General features: G+C 38.8%; 1 protein-coding gene across 1 annotated transcript in view; it reads left to right on the top strand.

Annotated features, from left to right (window-relative positions):
* Pnisr (PNN interacting serine and arginine rich protein) overlaps window positions 1-14,185 on the top strand; it is a 28,621-nt gene that overhangs the window by 12,747 nt on the left and 1,689 nt on the right. Inside the window, exons 5-11 of the mRNA XM_021159803.3 lie at window positions 615-786; window positions 1,779-1,969; window positions 5,420-5,557; window positions 8,892-8,991; window positions 9,723-9,776; window positions 10,809-10,979; window positions 12,980-14,066. Of these exons, the coding sequence (XP_021015462.1) occupies window positions 615-786; window positions 1,779-1,969; window positions 5,420-5,557; window positions 8,892-8,991; window positions 9,723-9,776; window positions 10,809-10,979; window positions 12,980-14,066 (1,913 nt within the window). The remainder of the gene's footprint in view (window positions 1-614; window positions 787-1,778; window positions 1,970-5,419; window positions 5,558-8,891; window positions 8,992-9,722; window positions 9,777-10,808; window positions 10,980-12,979; window positions 14,067-14,185) is intronic.

Genomic DNA, 14,185 nt, shown 5'->3' with positions numbered 1-14,185 from the left:
AATAGTTAATTCACTGTCACCTTTGACTTGTAAATAAATAAATCCCGCCCTACTTTAGCAACAACCCGAATTCATTAGAAACGGGAAGGTCAGACTGACAACAACAACAAGAAGAAATTGTTCTGTAGTTTTTAGTTAAATAAAAATTGGCCATGTGTGGTGATGTGCCCTGTCACCCAAGCAGCCATGAGGCTTTGGGTTATCAGCCTTGGGCACATAACAAGTTCAAAGCTAGCCTGGGCTCCATAATGAGAGCCTTTCTTAGAGAAAGAAAAGACTTCCTAATCTTGGTGCTGTTACAACTTATGAATGAATTTAGAATGAAAAGGTTCATATACATATGTAATAACTTTATGTGTATGTGCTTTCTTACATAATCTATCAGCCGGGTTATAGAATCCTGTTTATATTTGTATAGACAGAAAATCTTTAACTTTCCTAAGAAAAGCAAGCTTGGGTTCTTGGGCTTACAGAAGTACTGTTGGGTGTTAGACCCATGGAATTCTTGGATTTGCTACACACATGGATTTCTACTGTCCCAGTTCATAACACGTGTGTGTCCCAGAAGGTATATGTACTAAATTGAAGAAAATTAAAATGCAATACTCTTTCAGCATGGGGCTGCTTTTGGTCCACCACAAGGTGGATTTCATCCTCCTTATTGGCAACCAGGACCTCCAGGACCTCCAGCACCTACACAGAATCGAAGAGAGCGGCCACCATCATTCAGGGACCGACAGCGTTCACCTATTGCACTTCCAGTGAAGCAGGAGCCTCCACAAATTGGTAGCTATTTAAATCTGTTCCATGAACCACATTAGCATGATGGCTTTATCACTGTAAAAACCATATGTTGGTTTCCTAAGTTGTTAAAGCACCTCTTTGGTTTGGTAGAAATAATGGTATTTTAAGACCCTATCATTTTATAGTCATAATTCTTAAAAACAGAAATACTGATCTAAAATGTAAAAAGTATTGAATAGTTTTTTTCAGATTACTTGCTTTAAACAATAATTTTTGATAAAATGTAGATTTTTGCTGACTATACATCTTCAGTGTTCTTTGCCTTGGGTCTCTCCCCTTCCAGTCTCAGCTATGAGATAAATTGCTGCCAAATTGGTTTTCTTTAATTATTTGCTTCTCCATGTGTACTGTACCAAAAAAACCAAAAAACATTAACTTTAAAATAATATTAAAGCTAGTAATAACAAGTTACATATTTACTCTACATTATATCCAGAAAGTTTCAAATCAACTATCATTTAATAGACCAGGAAAATATGCCTTTTAACATCTTAGGAAGATTCTAATTTAATGCTTTTTACATTTGACTGAATGAATTCTTAGTATGAAAATGGACTGTGCCTTTGTTTGACTGTTTTTCATATTTTAGGAAGCAGCTTAGGATAAGAATCCGGGCCTGAATTGGTTTATATCATGGTTTACTGGCTTTTTAATCCTGAGCAAGCACATGGGTTTATCTCTTGGAGCATCAGTTTCCTCACCTACAAAGAGGTTGAGTGATAGTAGTGACTCGGGGAGTTTGTGTACATTAAATGAAAGGACACTTTAATGCACTTCTGTGCCCTGGCAAATCATAAGCATTAGACCGTGCTCTCTCCTCTCTTCAAAGGAATTCCTTTTCAAGCTCAACATGAAAGGATTTTAGTTTTACTCATGGCATTTATAGAAACTCAAAAACTATTTGCTTTCTTTGCTTCTTATGATTTTTTTACTTAAATTGACATGGGATTTTGTTTTCCCCGTGTGTGAAACAGATGCAGTAAAACGCAGGACTCTTCCAGCCTGGATCCGTGAAGGCCTTGAGAAGATGGAACGTGAAAAGCAGAAGAAGTTAGAGAAAGAAAGAATGGAACAGCAGCGTTCACAGTTGTCAAAAAAAGAAAAGAAGGCCACTGAAGATGCGGAAGGAGGGGATGGTCCTCGCTTACCCCAAAGAAGTAAATTTGTAAGTAGAACCTGACATGAAACTGATAATTGTGTCTGTGTGAAAGTAGCCCGAGTCTACAGAAATCCTCGTGTTTCTGAGAGGCCTTGGGCTTGGGTTGGTTGTTCTGTGTATGTCTCACTGAGGTGGGCTATAGTTACATCATAGGATGCCTCGAACACTTCCTCAGGCTGTTGTTGACTCACCGTGCTTTAGATTCCCAAGTACAAAGATTACATGTGCGTGCCTATGCCTAGTGGGGTTTCTGGTTTTGTGGATGTTATTGAGAGTAAGTGAAAGGAACATAGTGGAGGGGAGCAGTAAGTTTAAAAAAGCCTGTTCTATAAGGATATTTTGTGTAATTCTGATTAGTTTTTATGGTAATGTGCAACTCAATATTTTTTCATCATGGTGCAGCCAACTCCCTAACATAAACAATACATAACATTACATAAAACAAAAGTGCCAAATAGCATAGAGAAATGAGTCTATCCTTCCGTAGATACTTAATGTGTACGTTTTACTCAGGCTTCAGCAGCTTGTTTTCATCCTTTTTGACATGAACATTGAAAGTTTCGGCTTTAAATCTTTTAAATATTTGTTTCTCAGTTCCTGGCATGAGTGGCTTAGGAATTCTTCTGTTCTACAGTGTTTTGTTTAGACATGTTTTTCTTCTCTCTTCCTGAATATATATTGGGCTTGTATTGCATATATGTCCTCTGGTTCTAGTATTCTGTCAATGGGAGTATTTAGATAGTTATTTGCTTTTTAACTTCTTACACTAGTTGCTAGGAGTGACCATATGACAGTTCTTTGACTAAAAAAGGGTCTAGGGTTTCTTGGTACTAAAATCATACAAAAACTATTTCTCAGTCTGAAATAGACTTAATTTCTTATCTGTCTGTCTTCTGTGTACTCACAAAGTACTTTAGGGAGGTTGAAGTGATGGCTTAGTTAAGAGCACTGGCTGTTCCTCCAAGAAACCTAAGTGAGATTCCCAGAATCTAAGTTAGAAACCCACGTGGCAGCTCAACCATCTGTAATGCCAGCCACAGGAGATCCAATGCCTTCTGGCCTCTGCAAGCACATGATACACAAGACAGAAACAACTATACACATAGAATAAAAATGAAGGTTTAAAGAAACTTTTTGTAATAATTAAAAAGAGAAAGAAAACTTAGTTTCAGATATAGTAAGCTGAGACTTTAGATCTGGCCAGAGATTTATTATTAAATCATGTTAAATAAACTGATAATACTATAAAAATTAAACTCTGGTCCATTTACCCAAAGTTGTACAAGCCATTTATTTAAGAAAGGTACTTAATTATTTATTGGTTTGTTTGTATTTATTTTTTATTAGATATTTTCTTTATATATATTTCAAATACTATTCCAAAATTTCCCTATACCCTCCCCCCGCCCTGCTCCCCTACCCATCCACTCCCACTTCTTGGCCCTAGCATTCCCCTGTATTGGGGCATATAAAGTTTGCAATACCAAGGGCCGGTGATGGCCCCATCTTCTGCTACATATGCAGCTAGAGATATGAGCTCTGGGGTTACTGGTTAGTTCATATTGTTGTTCCACCTATAGGGTTGCAGACCCCTTCAGCTCCTTGGGTGCTTTCTCTAGCTCCTCCATTGGGGGTCCTGTGTTCCATCTTACAGATGACTATGAGCATCCACTTCTGTATTTGCCAGGCACTGGAATAGCCTCATATGAGACAGCTATAACAGGCTCCCTTCAGCAAAATCTTTCTGGCATTGTGCAATACTGTCTGGATTTGGTGGCTGATTATGGGATGGATACCGGGTTGGGGTAGTCTCTGGATAGTCCATCCTTTCGTCTTAGCTCCAGACTTTGTCTCTGTAACTCCTTTCATGGGTATTTTGTTCCCTATTCTAAGGAGGAATGAAGTATCCACCCATTGGTCTTCCCTCTTCTTGATTTTCTTGTGTTTTGCAAATTGTATCTTGGGTGTTCTATGTTTCTGGGCTAATATCCACTTATCAGTGAGTGCATATCTAATGACTTCTTTTGCGATTGGGTTACTTCATTCAGGATGATATCCTCCAGATACCTCCATTTGTCCAAGAATTTCATAAATCCATTGTTTTTAATTGCTGAGTAGTACTCCACTGTGTAAATGTACCACATTTTCTGTATCCATTCTTCTGTTGAGGGACATCTGGGTTCTTTCCAGCTTCTGGCTATTATAAATAAGGCTGCTATGAACATTGTGGAGCATGTGTTCTTATTACAAGTTGGAACATCTTCTGGGTATATGCCCAGGAGTATTACTGGATCTTCTGGTAGTACTATGTCTAATTTTCTGAGGAACCTCCAGATTGACTTCCAGAGTGGTTGTACAAGCTTGCAATCCCACCAGCAGTGGAGGAGTGTTCCTCTTTCTCCACATCCTCACCAGCATCTGCTGTCACCTGAATTTCTGGAGTCCAGCTTCTTGAGCTATTTATATATATTGGATATTAGTCCCCTATCTGATTTAGGATAGGTAAAGATCCTTTCCCAATCTGTTGGTGGCCTTTTTGTCTTATTGACAGTGTCTTTTGCCTTGCAGAAGCTTTGCAATTTTATGAGGTTCCATTTGTCAATTCTTGATCTTATAGCACAAGCCATTGCTGATCTGTTAAGGAATTTTTCCCCTGTGCCCATATCTTCGAGCTTTTCCCTACTTTCTCCTCTATTAATTTCAGTGCTTTGATCCACTTAGACTTGAGCTTTGTACAAGGAGATAAGAATGGATCAATTTGAGAAAGGTATTTATTTAGTCATGTTTCCATATGATGTTTTCCTTGGTATTTACAGAATAGGTCTAAATTCATAGTGGAGAAAAAAAGTGAATTGAAAAAGTAACTGCTTTTCATAAACCTTTATGTAACTATAGCTTTTCTCTTCAGGTGACACTTTAAAGTCCTAAGTGAAATAGTACAAATTCAGAACTGAGTGTTTGCTCTACTCTCAGCAATCCCAGGGGACAAGGCTGGGGCATGAGTCTGAAACTGATTTCTCAAGGGGGAAAGAAAAAAAAAGGAAAGAACATTGAAAATGATTGTCTGAAATATATGTAACAACAGAAAGTAATGTAATGTAAAGAGGTTAAGGAGGTATAACTCAGCAGTAGACTACATACTTAGCATCTCTTTTTTTCTTTCTTTTTTTTTTGTTTTTGTTTTTTGAGAAAGGGTTTCACTGTGTATCCCTGGCTGCACTGAAACCCACTCTGTAGACCAGGCCTCAGGGATCTACCTGCCTCTACCTCCCAAGTGCTGGGACTAAAGGCATGCACCACCACCAAAGAGTTGTGCTTAGTATCTTTATAGCCAATGCAAAAAAAAGCAAAAACAAAAACCCCAAACTGAAATTTAGAAAGCAGCTGCTCTTGCATGTTAGTTTCCTCAATATTATATTGTAATTGTAACTCTGTGCTCCCATACTGTTGCCATAGGATAGTGATGAAGAGGATGAAGATGCTGAAAACCTGGAGGCTGTAAGCAGTGGGAAAGTCACTAGAAGTCCATCTCCAGCTCCCCAAGAAGAGCACAGTGAACCAGAGATGACGGAAGAGGAGAAGGAGTACCACATGGTAAGGCATGCATGCTGTTAGGAATTGCTTATTCAGATATAGACGTGCTAGATAAAGCATGTGCAAATGAGTGCCAATATTATTTCCCAGGACCTTTCCCACGCTTCAAAAAAATCTGTGTAATTTACAAAGTACAGAACTGCAAGTAGTTCTGTAAGTAGTTATTAACTATCTTTTGTTTTAATAATAATGATTTCTTAAGAATTTTTTAAGAAATCCCATACGTTTCCCTTCCCTTTCCTCTCTTCCATCTTTCGCATGCATACTTCCTTTGCCCTCAAACCATGGCCTGTTTTTTGTTTGGTTTGTTTTTGGTTTTTTTGAGACAGGGTTTTTCTGTTTAGCCCTGGCTGTCATGGAACTTGCTCTGGAGACCAGGCTGGCCTCAAATTCTGAGAGATCAGCTGCCTCTGCCTCCCTAGTGCTGGGATTAAAGGTGTATGTATTGGATCTCAGGGCTGACTGCTTTGGTATTGGCTAACCAATTCAAACATAAGACTCGAAGGGTCTGCACTGTACCCTACCTGAAAGTCTCCTCTGAAGGCTAACCTGCGTGGTACTACAAGACCGTGCAAGCTTCCAAGGGAAGGAAGCAACCAGTGGTTCCACCTAGCCATGGTAACTGTGTGCCACAACAGTGACATGACACAGACGTCCTCGTGACGGACAAGTGGCATGTATCATGCTGGTAACCAACTCTTTAATTGGACTTAGGGACTCTAACAAGAGGGAAGTATACTTGGTACTGGAGACTTAACCAACTACCTGGGGCTAGTGAAGTCATAGATCTTAGAGGAGAGCCTTCAACTGACACTTTACTAAACCAGCATAACCCCTAACAACATTCTAAGTATCCTTATAGCCATAAATTAATGTAGTTCTCACTCCTAATCAAAGACCTCTTTGCAACAGCTAGAGACCATTAAAACCAAACTTAGCAGAATAACAGAACAAGAGATTATGTGTTGCCTTGTTAAAACTGATAGATCGCCAGGAGGTGGTGGCACATGCCTTTAATCCCAGCACTTGGGAGGCAGAGGCAGGCGGTCTACAAAGTGAGTTCCAGGACAGCCAGGGCTATACAGAAAAACCCTGTCTCGAAAAAACAAAAAAACAAACAAACAAAAAAAAACAACCAAACAAACTGATAGATCTACAACATAATTCCTGCACTTATGGCCCAGGAATCATTGTGGGAGAGGGGCCAGATGATTGTAAAAGCCAGAAACACAGGAAATTTGCTATGAGAGTGTATCTCTAGAAATGTCAGGCCATATATCCATGATGTTTCACCAATATGTCTGCCTAAACAAGACCTGAACAAGGAAAAATAGACTTGAAACATGAAAGTAGGAAAGCTCAAAGCAATATATAGTTTTTTGGACAAAAAACTATATGCAAGTAAGAAATGTTGAGAACAGGAGAAATGAACCACCTCCCACATTGGATATCCAATATCAAATGTATCCCTTAGTAACAGTAATATCACTGAATAGTACTTCCCCAAACAGCAGACAGTCATGTAAGCCTGATCACCTGAGATCAGGCCTTAGAAGACTGACTCCAAAAATTGTCCTCTAACCTTTGCACATGAGCCTACACACCCATACACACAATAACAATAAAGAATTATTAAAATGTTTTAGTGTATATGAGGCTTGAGAACATTAATTCATTTTTTTCCCACATGTTTTCAAAGCTTTATTTTATTTTTATGAGTTCACTTGTAACTATCTCCAGACACATCAGAAGAGGGATGGTTGTGAGCCACCATGTGGTTTCTGGGAATTGAACTCAGGACCTCTGGAAGAACAGTCAGTGCTCTTAACTGCTGAGCCATCTTTCCAGCCCTCTCCAATTTTTTTTTTTAGTGGAAATGTTGCAAATAATTAAAAGAATAGACCACTTAGGAGGCAGTGGGAAATTGTCTTCTTATTTTTCTACTGCTATCACAAGACACCATGACCAAGGTGACTTATAGGAGAGGATTAGTCTCTCTCATGGGGAGAAGCGTGGCGGCAGGCAGGCACGTGGTGCTGGAGCAGTAGTTGAGCCCGCACATCTTGTTCATAAGCACAAGGCAGAAGTCGTTAGCTGGGAGTGGTGTGGGGCTGTTGAAACCTCTGGAGAAGCACCCCATCCGTGACACACGTGCATCAAGGTCGTTCCTTCTGGTCCTTCCCAGACAGTCCCACCAACTGGAGAGCAAGTGTTCAAATCTGTGAGCCTACGGGGGCCGCTCTCAGTCACGCCACCACAGGGATTGAGCAGAATTTATTTTTTTATTGTGAGAATTCTTAAAGCCTTATCAATGGAGTTCAATATTACCTTGTAAGATTGTCATTTTCCTATAATCTCCAGAACATGATAATTCAGTCTACTCTCATTTCTGTAAATAAAAGCTCATGGACACAGAAAGTCCACATCCAAAATAGTTGTCTATACTCAACTCTTACTCAGATCTCTTGTGTTTCTATTTTATTATATAGTGGGATATTGTCATAATTTATGAGTATATTAGGTCAGAATTATCAAAAGTGTACCATTGTTCTTTGTTTTTTGTTTGCTTGTTTTTCTTATTTTCCTTCCCCTCACAGAATTTAATTTTAACCATGAAAAGTGACTTAAGAAACTAGTTTTGTAATGCTTACCAGTACTGTTAAATGAAAAGCTACATTCAACTTAAAACTATAGTTCTGTGTGTGTGTGTGTGTGTGTGTGTGTGTGTGTGTGTACGTTCATGTGTGTGTATTTCACATGTGTGTGGGAGTAGTATGTGTGTATGCAAGAGCCCGTGAATGCATATGTGGAGGACAGAGGATTACATCAGGTATTTCTAATGCTCTTTATCTTATTATCTAGTTAGTTACTTTTGAGACAAGGTTTTTTACTGAACCTAGCACCGGTTGGTTAGACTTGTTGGCCAACTAGTTCCCAGACCTGCCTGTCTCTGCCTCCTGAGCTGGTATTACAGGTGCAGGGCACCATGCCTAGCTTCTTACAGGTGCTGGGAATCCAAATTTAAGGCCCATGCTTCCACAGTAAGTAAGCTACCCACTTAGCCATCTTCCCAACCACAGACATGGTTTTCTTTTCATCTCAGCTTTTGCTCTGCTGAGATCACAGGTACTCATTCTTTGATACATACGAATTTGAAGGTTTTTTTTTTTTCAAGTTGTAATGTTTTTTTGAATATTTTTTAAGATACTCCTTAGTAGTGACCAGTGTGATCTTAAAATATTTTAATTAAAAAGAGCTTTACATTTTAATTATTTTGAAAATAATCAAATGTATTAAAATTAAACTAGAAACTATATAAAATATTCTTCCTTAGATGTTGCTGACAAAAATGCTTCTAACTGAAATTCTTCTGGACGTCACAGATGAAGAAATTTATTATGTGGCTAAAGACGCGCATCGGAAAGCAACGAAAGGTACATTGTGGGTGCTCTCGGTTTTATTTTTGTAGGGGAATTTTTATTTCATTGGTTATTTTGGATTTTTTTTTTTTTTTTTTTTCCTCTGGATTTCTATCACACATTTAAGTCTTTTCTCTTTGCATGTGTTAACTCTTTGGGAAAGTGTCAGCTCATAGATAGCATATTGGCACCGTAGAAGCACTTGGTTTTCTCTGACCTACCTAAGCACAGATAGCATCCATCTTGTGTATACTCTAAAACATGGTATGGAAAATTCCTCATTTATTTCACTTGAGGCTTTTTTTGTTTTTGTTTTCTAAAATAGATGTCTTAGTATTGATCTCTGACTTCTGTACATTTAAAATGTATTACGAATTACAACAAACCTTCAGAGTTTTCAGTTTTAATTCCTAGGAAGCAATGACAACAACCTTCCCATATGATTTTAGTAACACTTTAAAAACATACAGAAAATAAAGAATTACGTGCCATATCACAGAGAGAGAAATACAAATATACTTAACAACTTTTTTCCTCATCGTGAACCAATTTCAGCTTCCATGACAATTGTAATTTCAAAGCCAGACATGCTACTGGTTTTCAAATGAATGCAATGTTTTTAATGTTTCTTCTCTCCCCACAAAGCAGCGATAGTAGTAGATTTAACAATACCGTAGACTCTCATGACTATGAAATCGTGGCTATTTGTGTTAACATGTTGTTCCTGTTGTTGATGTGATACAAAGCTCCTGCAAAGCAGCTGGCACAGTCCAGTGCACTGGCCTCCCTCACCGGCCTCGGTAAGTGTCTCCGGGGAAAGGGGGGCTCGCTGCCTTGTCTTTCTACTTGTTCTGTGGGGAAATTCACTGTTCCTACGTAGTTTATGAAAGTTAGAAGTCAGGCTTACTCAGTCTCTAAAAGCTTTATCTAGTTTCTTTGAGTAAACATTCACAGTAGAATGACCATAAGTGGGATAGCTAATGTAGTTCATTTGGGTGAGTTGAATTGAGGATTTCCTCATTTATTGTTCTAGTGTGTATATAATATATGATGTATAATTGTGTGTTATATATTATATACACATAGTTTGTACTTATAGATAATGGTCTACCCCAGTTTAGGTAGTTTCTAAAATCGCTTTTAAGATTATGGCATATATACATAGGAATTTACGTAGACAGTAATGAATTTGATGATTTATATAAATTGTGTTGGAGCAAATCAAGTTTCAACTTAGAGGAAATGGGTTTATCTTACAACAGGAATGTTGTGTTCATAGTTTGCTATTTGCATGCTATTAAGACTAAACCTTGAGTTTGCCTTTTCCACATCTTCATGTTAATTTGTGTGGAGCAAGAGAAACGGGTAGAATAAAATGCCCATGTTATTTTGGAATTATACTTGGGAGATCACTTCTGGGTGGGGAGTAACTCATACCATTTTTATACCAGTGAATTAACTTGAGAAATATTTTCAGAATCATTCTCAATTTATTACAGTAGTTGAATTGGCTTAACTGTAGTAAGACTTCATTTTTGCCATGTTAAATGCTTTTGTTGGTTAGTATGGACAATAAAAGCTATTGTTGTGATTCCTTCATCGTGAGAAATATGTAAAGTAGTCCAAGGAATAAGATTTTACTATCACCATTGTCTGAGGATTCTGAAAACGTAAACTTTGAAGTTCTGTCCTCCCCACCCTGAATACACATATTCTTCCGGGAAAAGGCAATGAAAAACAAAATAAAGTTTCTCCTCTGATCTTAAAGAGTTTTTAGTGGCTTGTGTGATGTTTGCATGTGACATGTGATGGATTGAGTTTTACTCACACAGGCGGACTGGGTGGCTATGGATCAGGTGACAGTGAAGATGAGAGGAGTGACAGAGGTTCTGAGTCATCTGACACTGATGATGAAGAGTTACGGCACCGAATCCGGCAAAAACAAGAAGCTTTTTGGAGAAAAGAGAAAGAACAGCAGCTGTTACAAGATAAACAGATAGAAGGTGATCTGAGATTTCTTTGGCATTTGTCTAGTTTGATACGTGCTTTTGTGAGCGTATTATGTATGTTTTTTACTTCAGGTCACTAGTAATGCGTGAGTGTATAAAAGACCTTTCCCTTGGAGTCATTTAGCCATGAGCAAGAGCAAATTCACAGTTGAATTCTCTACTTACTGTTCACTGTGCCCTCTGCCTCTGTACTGTGCCTATCTATCCTTCTGTACCTGTCTGTCCCTAACAAAGGCTTTTGCTCTGTATCCGTTGAACAACATAGAAAGCGTCCCATGGGGGAAAGCATGGAAAAGTGTACAGAAATCTTTATCAGTTTCACAAGGGATTCAGTCACTCGCACTAACTGATCTCAGCTGACCCAGATAAACAACATCATTCTTTATCAACCAGTGTTTATAAATTGTTGCTTCCAAACTTGATAATCAGTTTTAGGCAGTTGCTTTTAACCTCTGTATTTGCTGCTTGTCACAAATGATGTACAGGCGTGTCCAAGTCAGGGGAACAGGACAGTAATCATTTAAGATTGTAGCTTTGCATTAGCTTAAAGTTGATTCCATGAGAAATCCAAGGCAAGTAAAAGTGATTGTTACCTTTTCCTTTTAAAAGCAGGGTAATCATCTGAGTGCACAGGAAGATAGTAGTCTTATGTCTTACGTGACCTCAAGGTGTGTTACTAACTTTGGACGTGAGGTCCAGCAAAAGTCTCAGTCTCTTAGTAAGATAAGAGGTGGTTTCATAATACTGGATCGCCACAGATTTAGTTTGAAACTAAAGTAGAAATATTGTAGCATAGAACTGGAGGCTTCATTGTAAGGATGCCTTATACATGAGATCACATTCTATTTTTCCTATCTTTCTTCTTTGTCATAGGAGCCAGGTGTCCTCATGATCATAAACCAAGGCCTTAGATACATTTATTTCATGTTCAAATTGTTGCAATGAAAATATACTTTTGAAAAAAAAATAGTCTTTTGTAATGATGGAGTATATTTAAAGTTACTGAAAAAACCCTAGGTATTTAGGGAAAATAGATTAGAAATAGAAACACTTTAAGACACTTACATAAGTACAGTTTTTGTTGAGTGTTTGTGTGATAATCCAAGGAATGATAGAGTGTAAGGGTTTAATTTTTGGAAAAAAAATTTGGACAGCTCTTAGGAAATGACTGAGCTTTTTAAAAATTTTTCTAAAAATCACTTCTAGTCTCATTTTGTTGTAGTTATTGTTGGGGTTTTGCTATTTGTTTGTTTGTTTGTTTATTTTGTCTTTTGAGGTAAGGGTCTCTCTTGGTAGTCCTCACTGTCCTGGAGCTTTCTGTACAGACCTGGCTGACCTTTGACAGAGACCCTCCTGCCATTGCCTTCCAAGTTCTGGGATTAAAGCCACCATACCCGGGCACTGCTTATCTCTAACTTACTAGTACTGAACAAGAGGGAAGTCTTTCCTTCTGTCATAGGAGCCCTGCACCTTGATACTTTTATTGTCCTGTCTAGAATGGCAGGTAGCTAACGACAGGTGGGTGCTGGGTACTTGGAAATACCCTCAGCTGATGTGCTGACAGAGGTAGGCGATGCTAGACTCGGAAGATGTGCTGTGAAAAGAGGTTTCAGTTCACTTTGATGCAGTGATGGAAATATTAAGGCTTTTAATAGATTAGGTAAATGAAATGTGGCAATATCTTTTTATTTATTTATTTATTTATTTTACGTATATGAGTACACTGTAGCTGTCTTCAGACACACCAGACCCCATTACAGGTGGTTGTGAGCCACCATGTGGTTGTTGGGAATTGAACTCAGGACCTCTGAAAAGATCAGCCAGTGCTCTTAACCACCGGGAATACCTTTTTAATGTAGCTGTTAGAAGGTTTTAATTACTTAGGAGGTTTGCACCCTAATTCTAGTAAAGATGAAGAAACTATCGTCATAATTTGATAGTATGGGAAGTTTTCGTTTCTTACTTGGCTTTTCTGTGTCTTTTTTCTGTTTCAGAAGAAAAGCAGCAAACAGAAAGGGTTACAAAAGAGATGAATGAATTTATTCACAGAGAGCAAAATAGTTTATCACTTCTAGAAGCAAGTGAAGCAGACGGCGATGCGGTCAATGAAAAGAAAAGAACTCCAAACGAAGCTCCGTCAGTGTTAGAGCCCAAAAGAGAGCATAAAGGGAAGGAGAAGGAGCGGGGGAGTAGGTCAGGCAGCTCCAGTAGCGGCAGCTCCAGTAGCGGCAGCAGGACGAGCAGCAGTAGCAGCTCCGTCTCCAGTTCTTCCTATAGCTCCAGCTCAGGCAGCAGCTGCACATCCTCTCGCTCCTCCTCTCCTAAGCGGAGAAAGAGACACAGTAGGAGCAGGTCTCCCCCAGTGAAAGCTAGACGGAGCAGGAGCAGGAGCTACTCGCGCAGAATGAAAATAGACAGCAGCAGGACCAGAGTGAAGCTGAGAGATAGGCGGAGATCTAATAGAAGTAGCATTGAAAGAGAAAGACGAAGAAACCGGAGCCCTTCCAGAGACAGACGTAGAAGCAGAAGTCGCTCAAGGGATAGACGAACCAATCGTTCCAGTCGCAGTAGGAGTCGAGATAGGCGTAAAATTGAGGATCCACGTGGAAATCTTAGTGGGAACAGTCATAAGCATAAAGGTGAGGCTAAAGAACCAGACAGGAAAAAGGAGAGGAGTCGAAGTGTAGATAAAGACAGGAGAAAGAAAGACAAGGAAAGGGACCGTGAACAGGACAAAAGAAAAGAAAAACAGAAAAGGGAAGAAAAAGATTTTAAACTCAGTAGTCAGGATGATCGGTTAAAAAGGAAGCGAGAAAGTGAGAGAACTTTCTGTAGGAGTGGTTCTATATCTGTTAAAGTCATAAGACATGACTCTAGACAGGATAGTAAGAAAAATGCTACCAAAGATAGTAAAAAGCATTCAGGCTCTGATTCTAGTGGAAGGAGCAGTTCTGAATCTCCCGGAAGTAGCAAAGAAAAGAAGGCTAAGAAGCCTAAACATAGTCGATCGCGCTCCCTGGAGAAATCTCAAAGGTCTGGTAAGAAGGCAAGCCGCAAACACAAGTCTAAGTCCCGATCAAGGTAGTATACTTTTTAAAGTATTTTGTCTGATTTTTTTTTTTAAGTTTTTTGAATTTATTCAAAGTTGAAAGTGTCCTTTCTCTCTCTCTCTCTCTCTCTCTCTTTTATAAACTCAGTTT

This window comes from Mus caroli, unplaced genomic scaffold (genome assembly GCF_978045245.1).
Source record: "Mus caroli unplaced genomic scaffold, Mus_caroli_1 scaffold_6, whole genome shotgun sequence".
In the NCBI taxonomy this organism is placed as follows: domain Eukaryota; kingdom Metazoa; phylum Chordata; class Mammalia; order Rodentia; family Muridae; genus Mus; species Mus caroli.
This window is presented reverse-complemented; position numbering and strand designations above follow the sequence as displayed.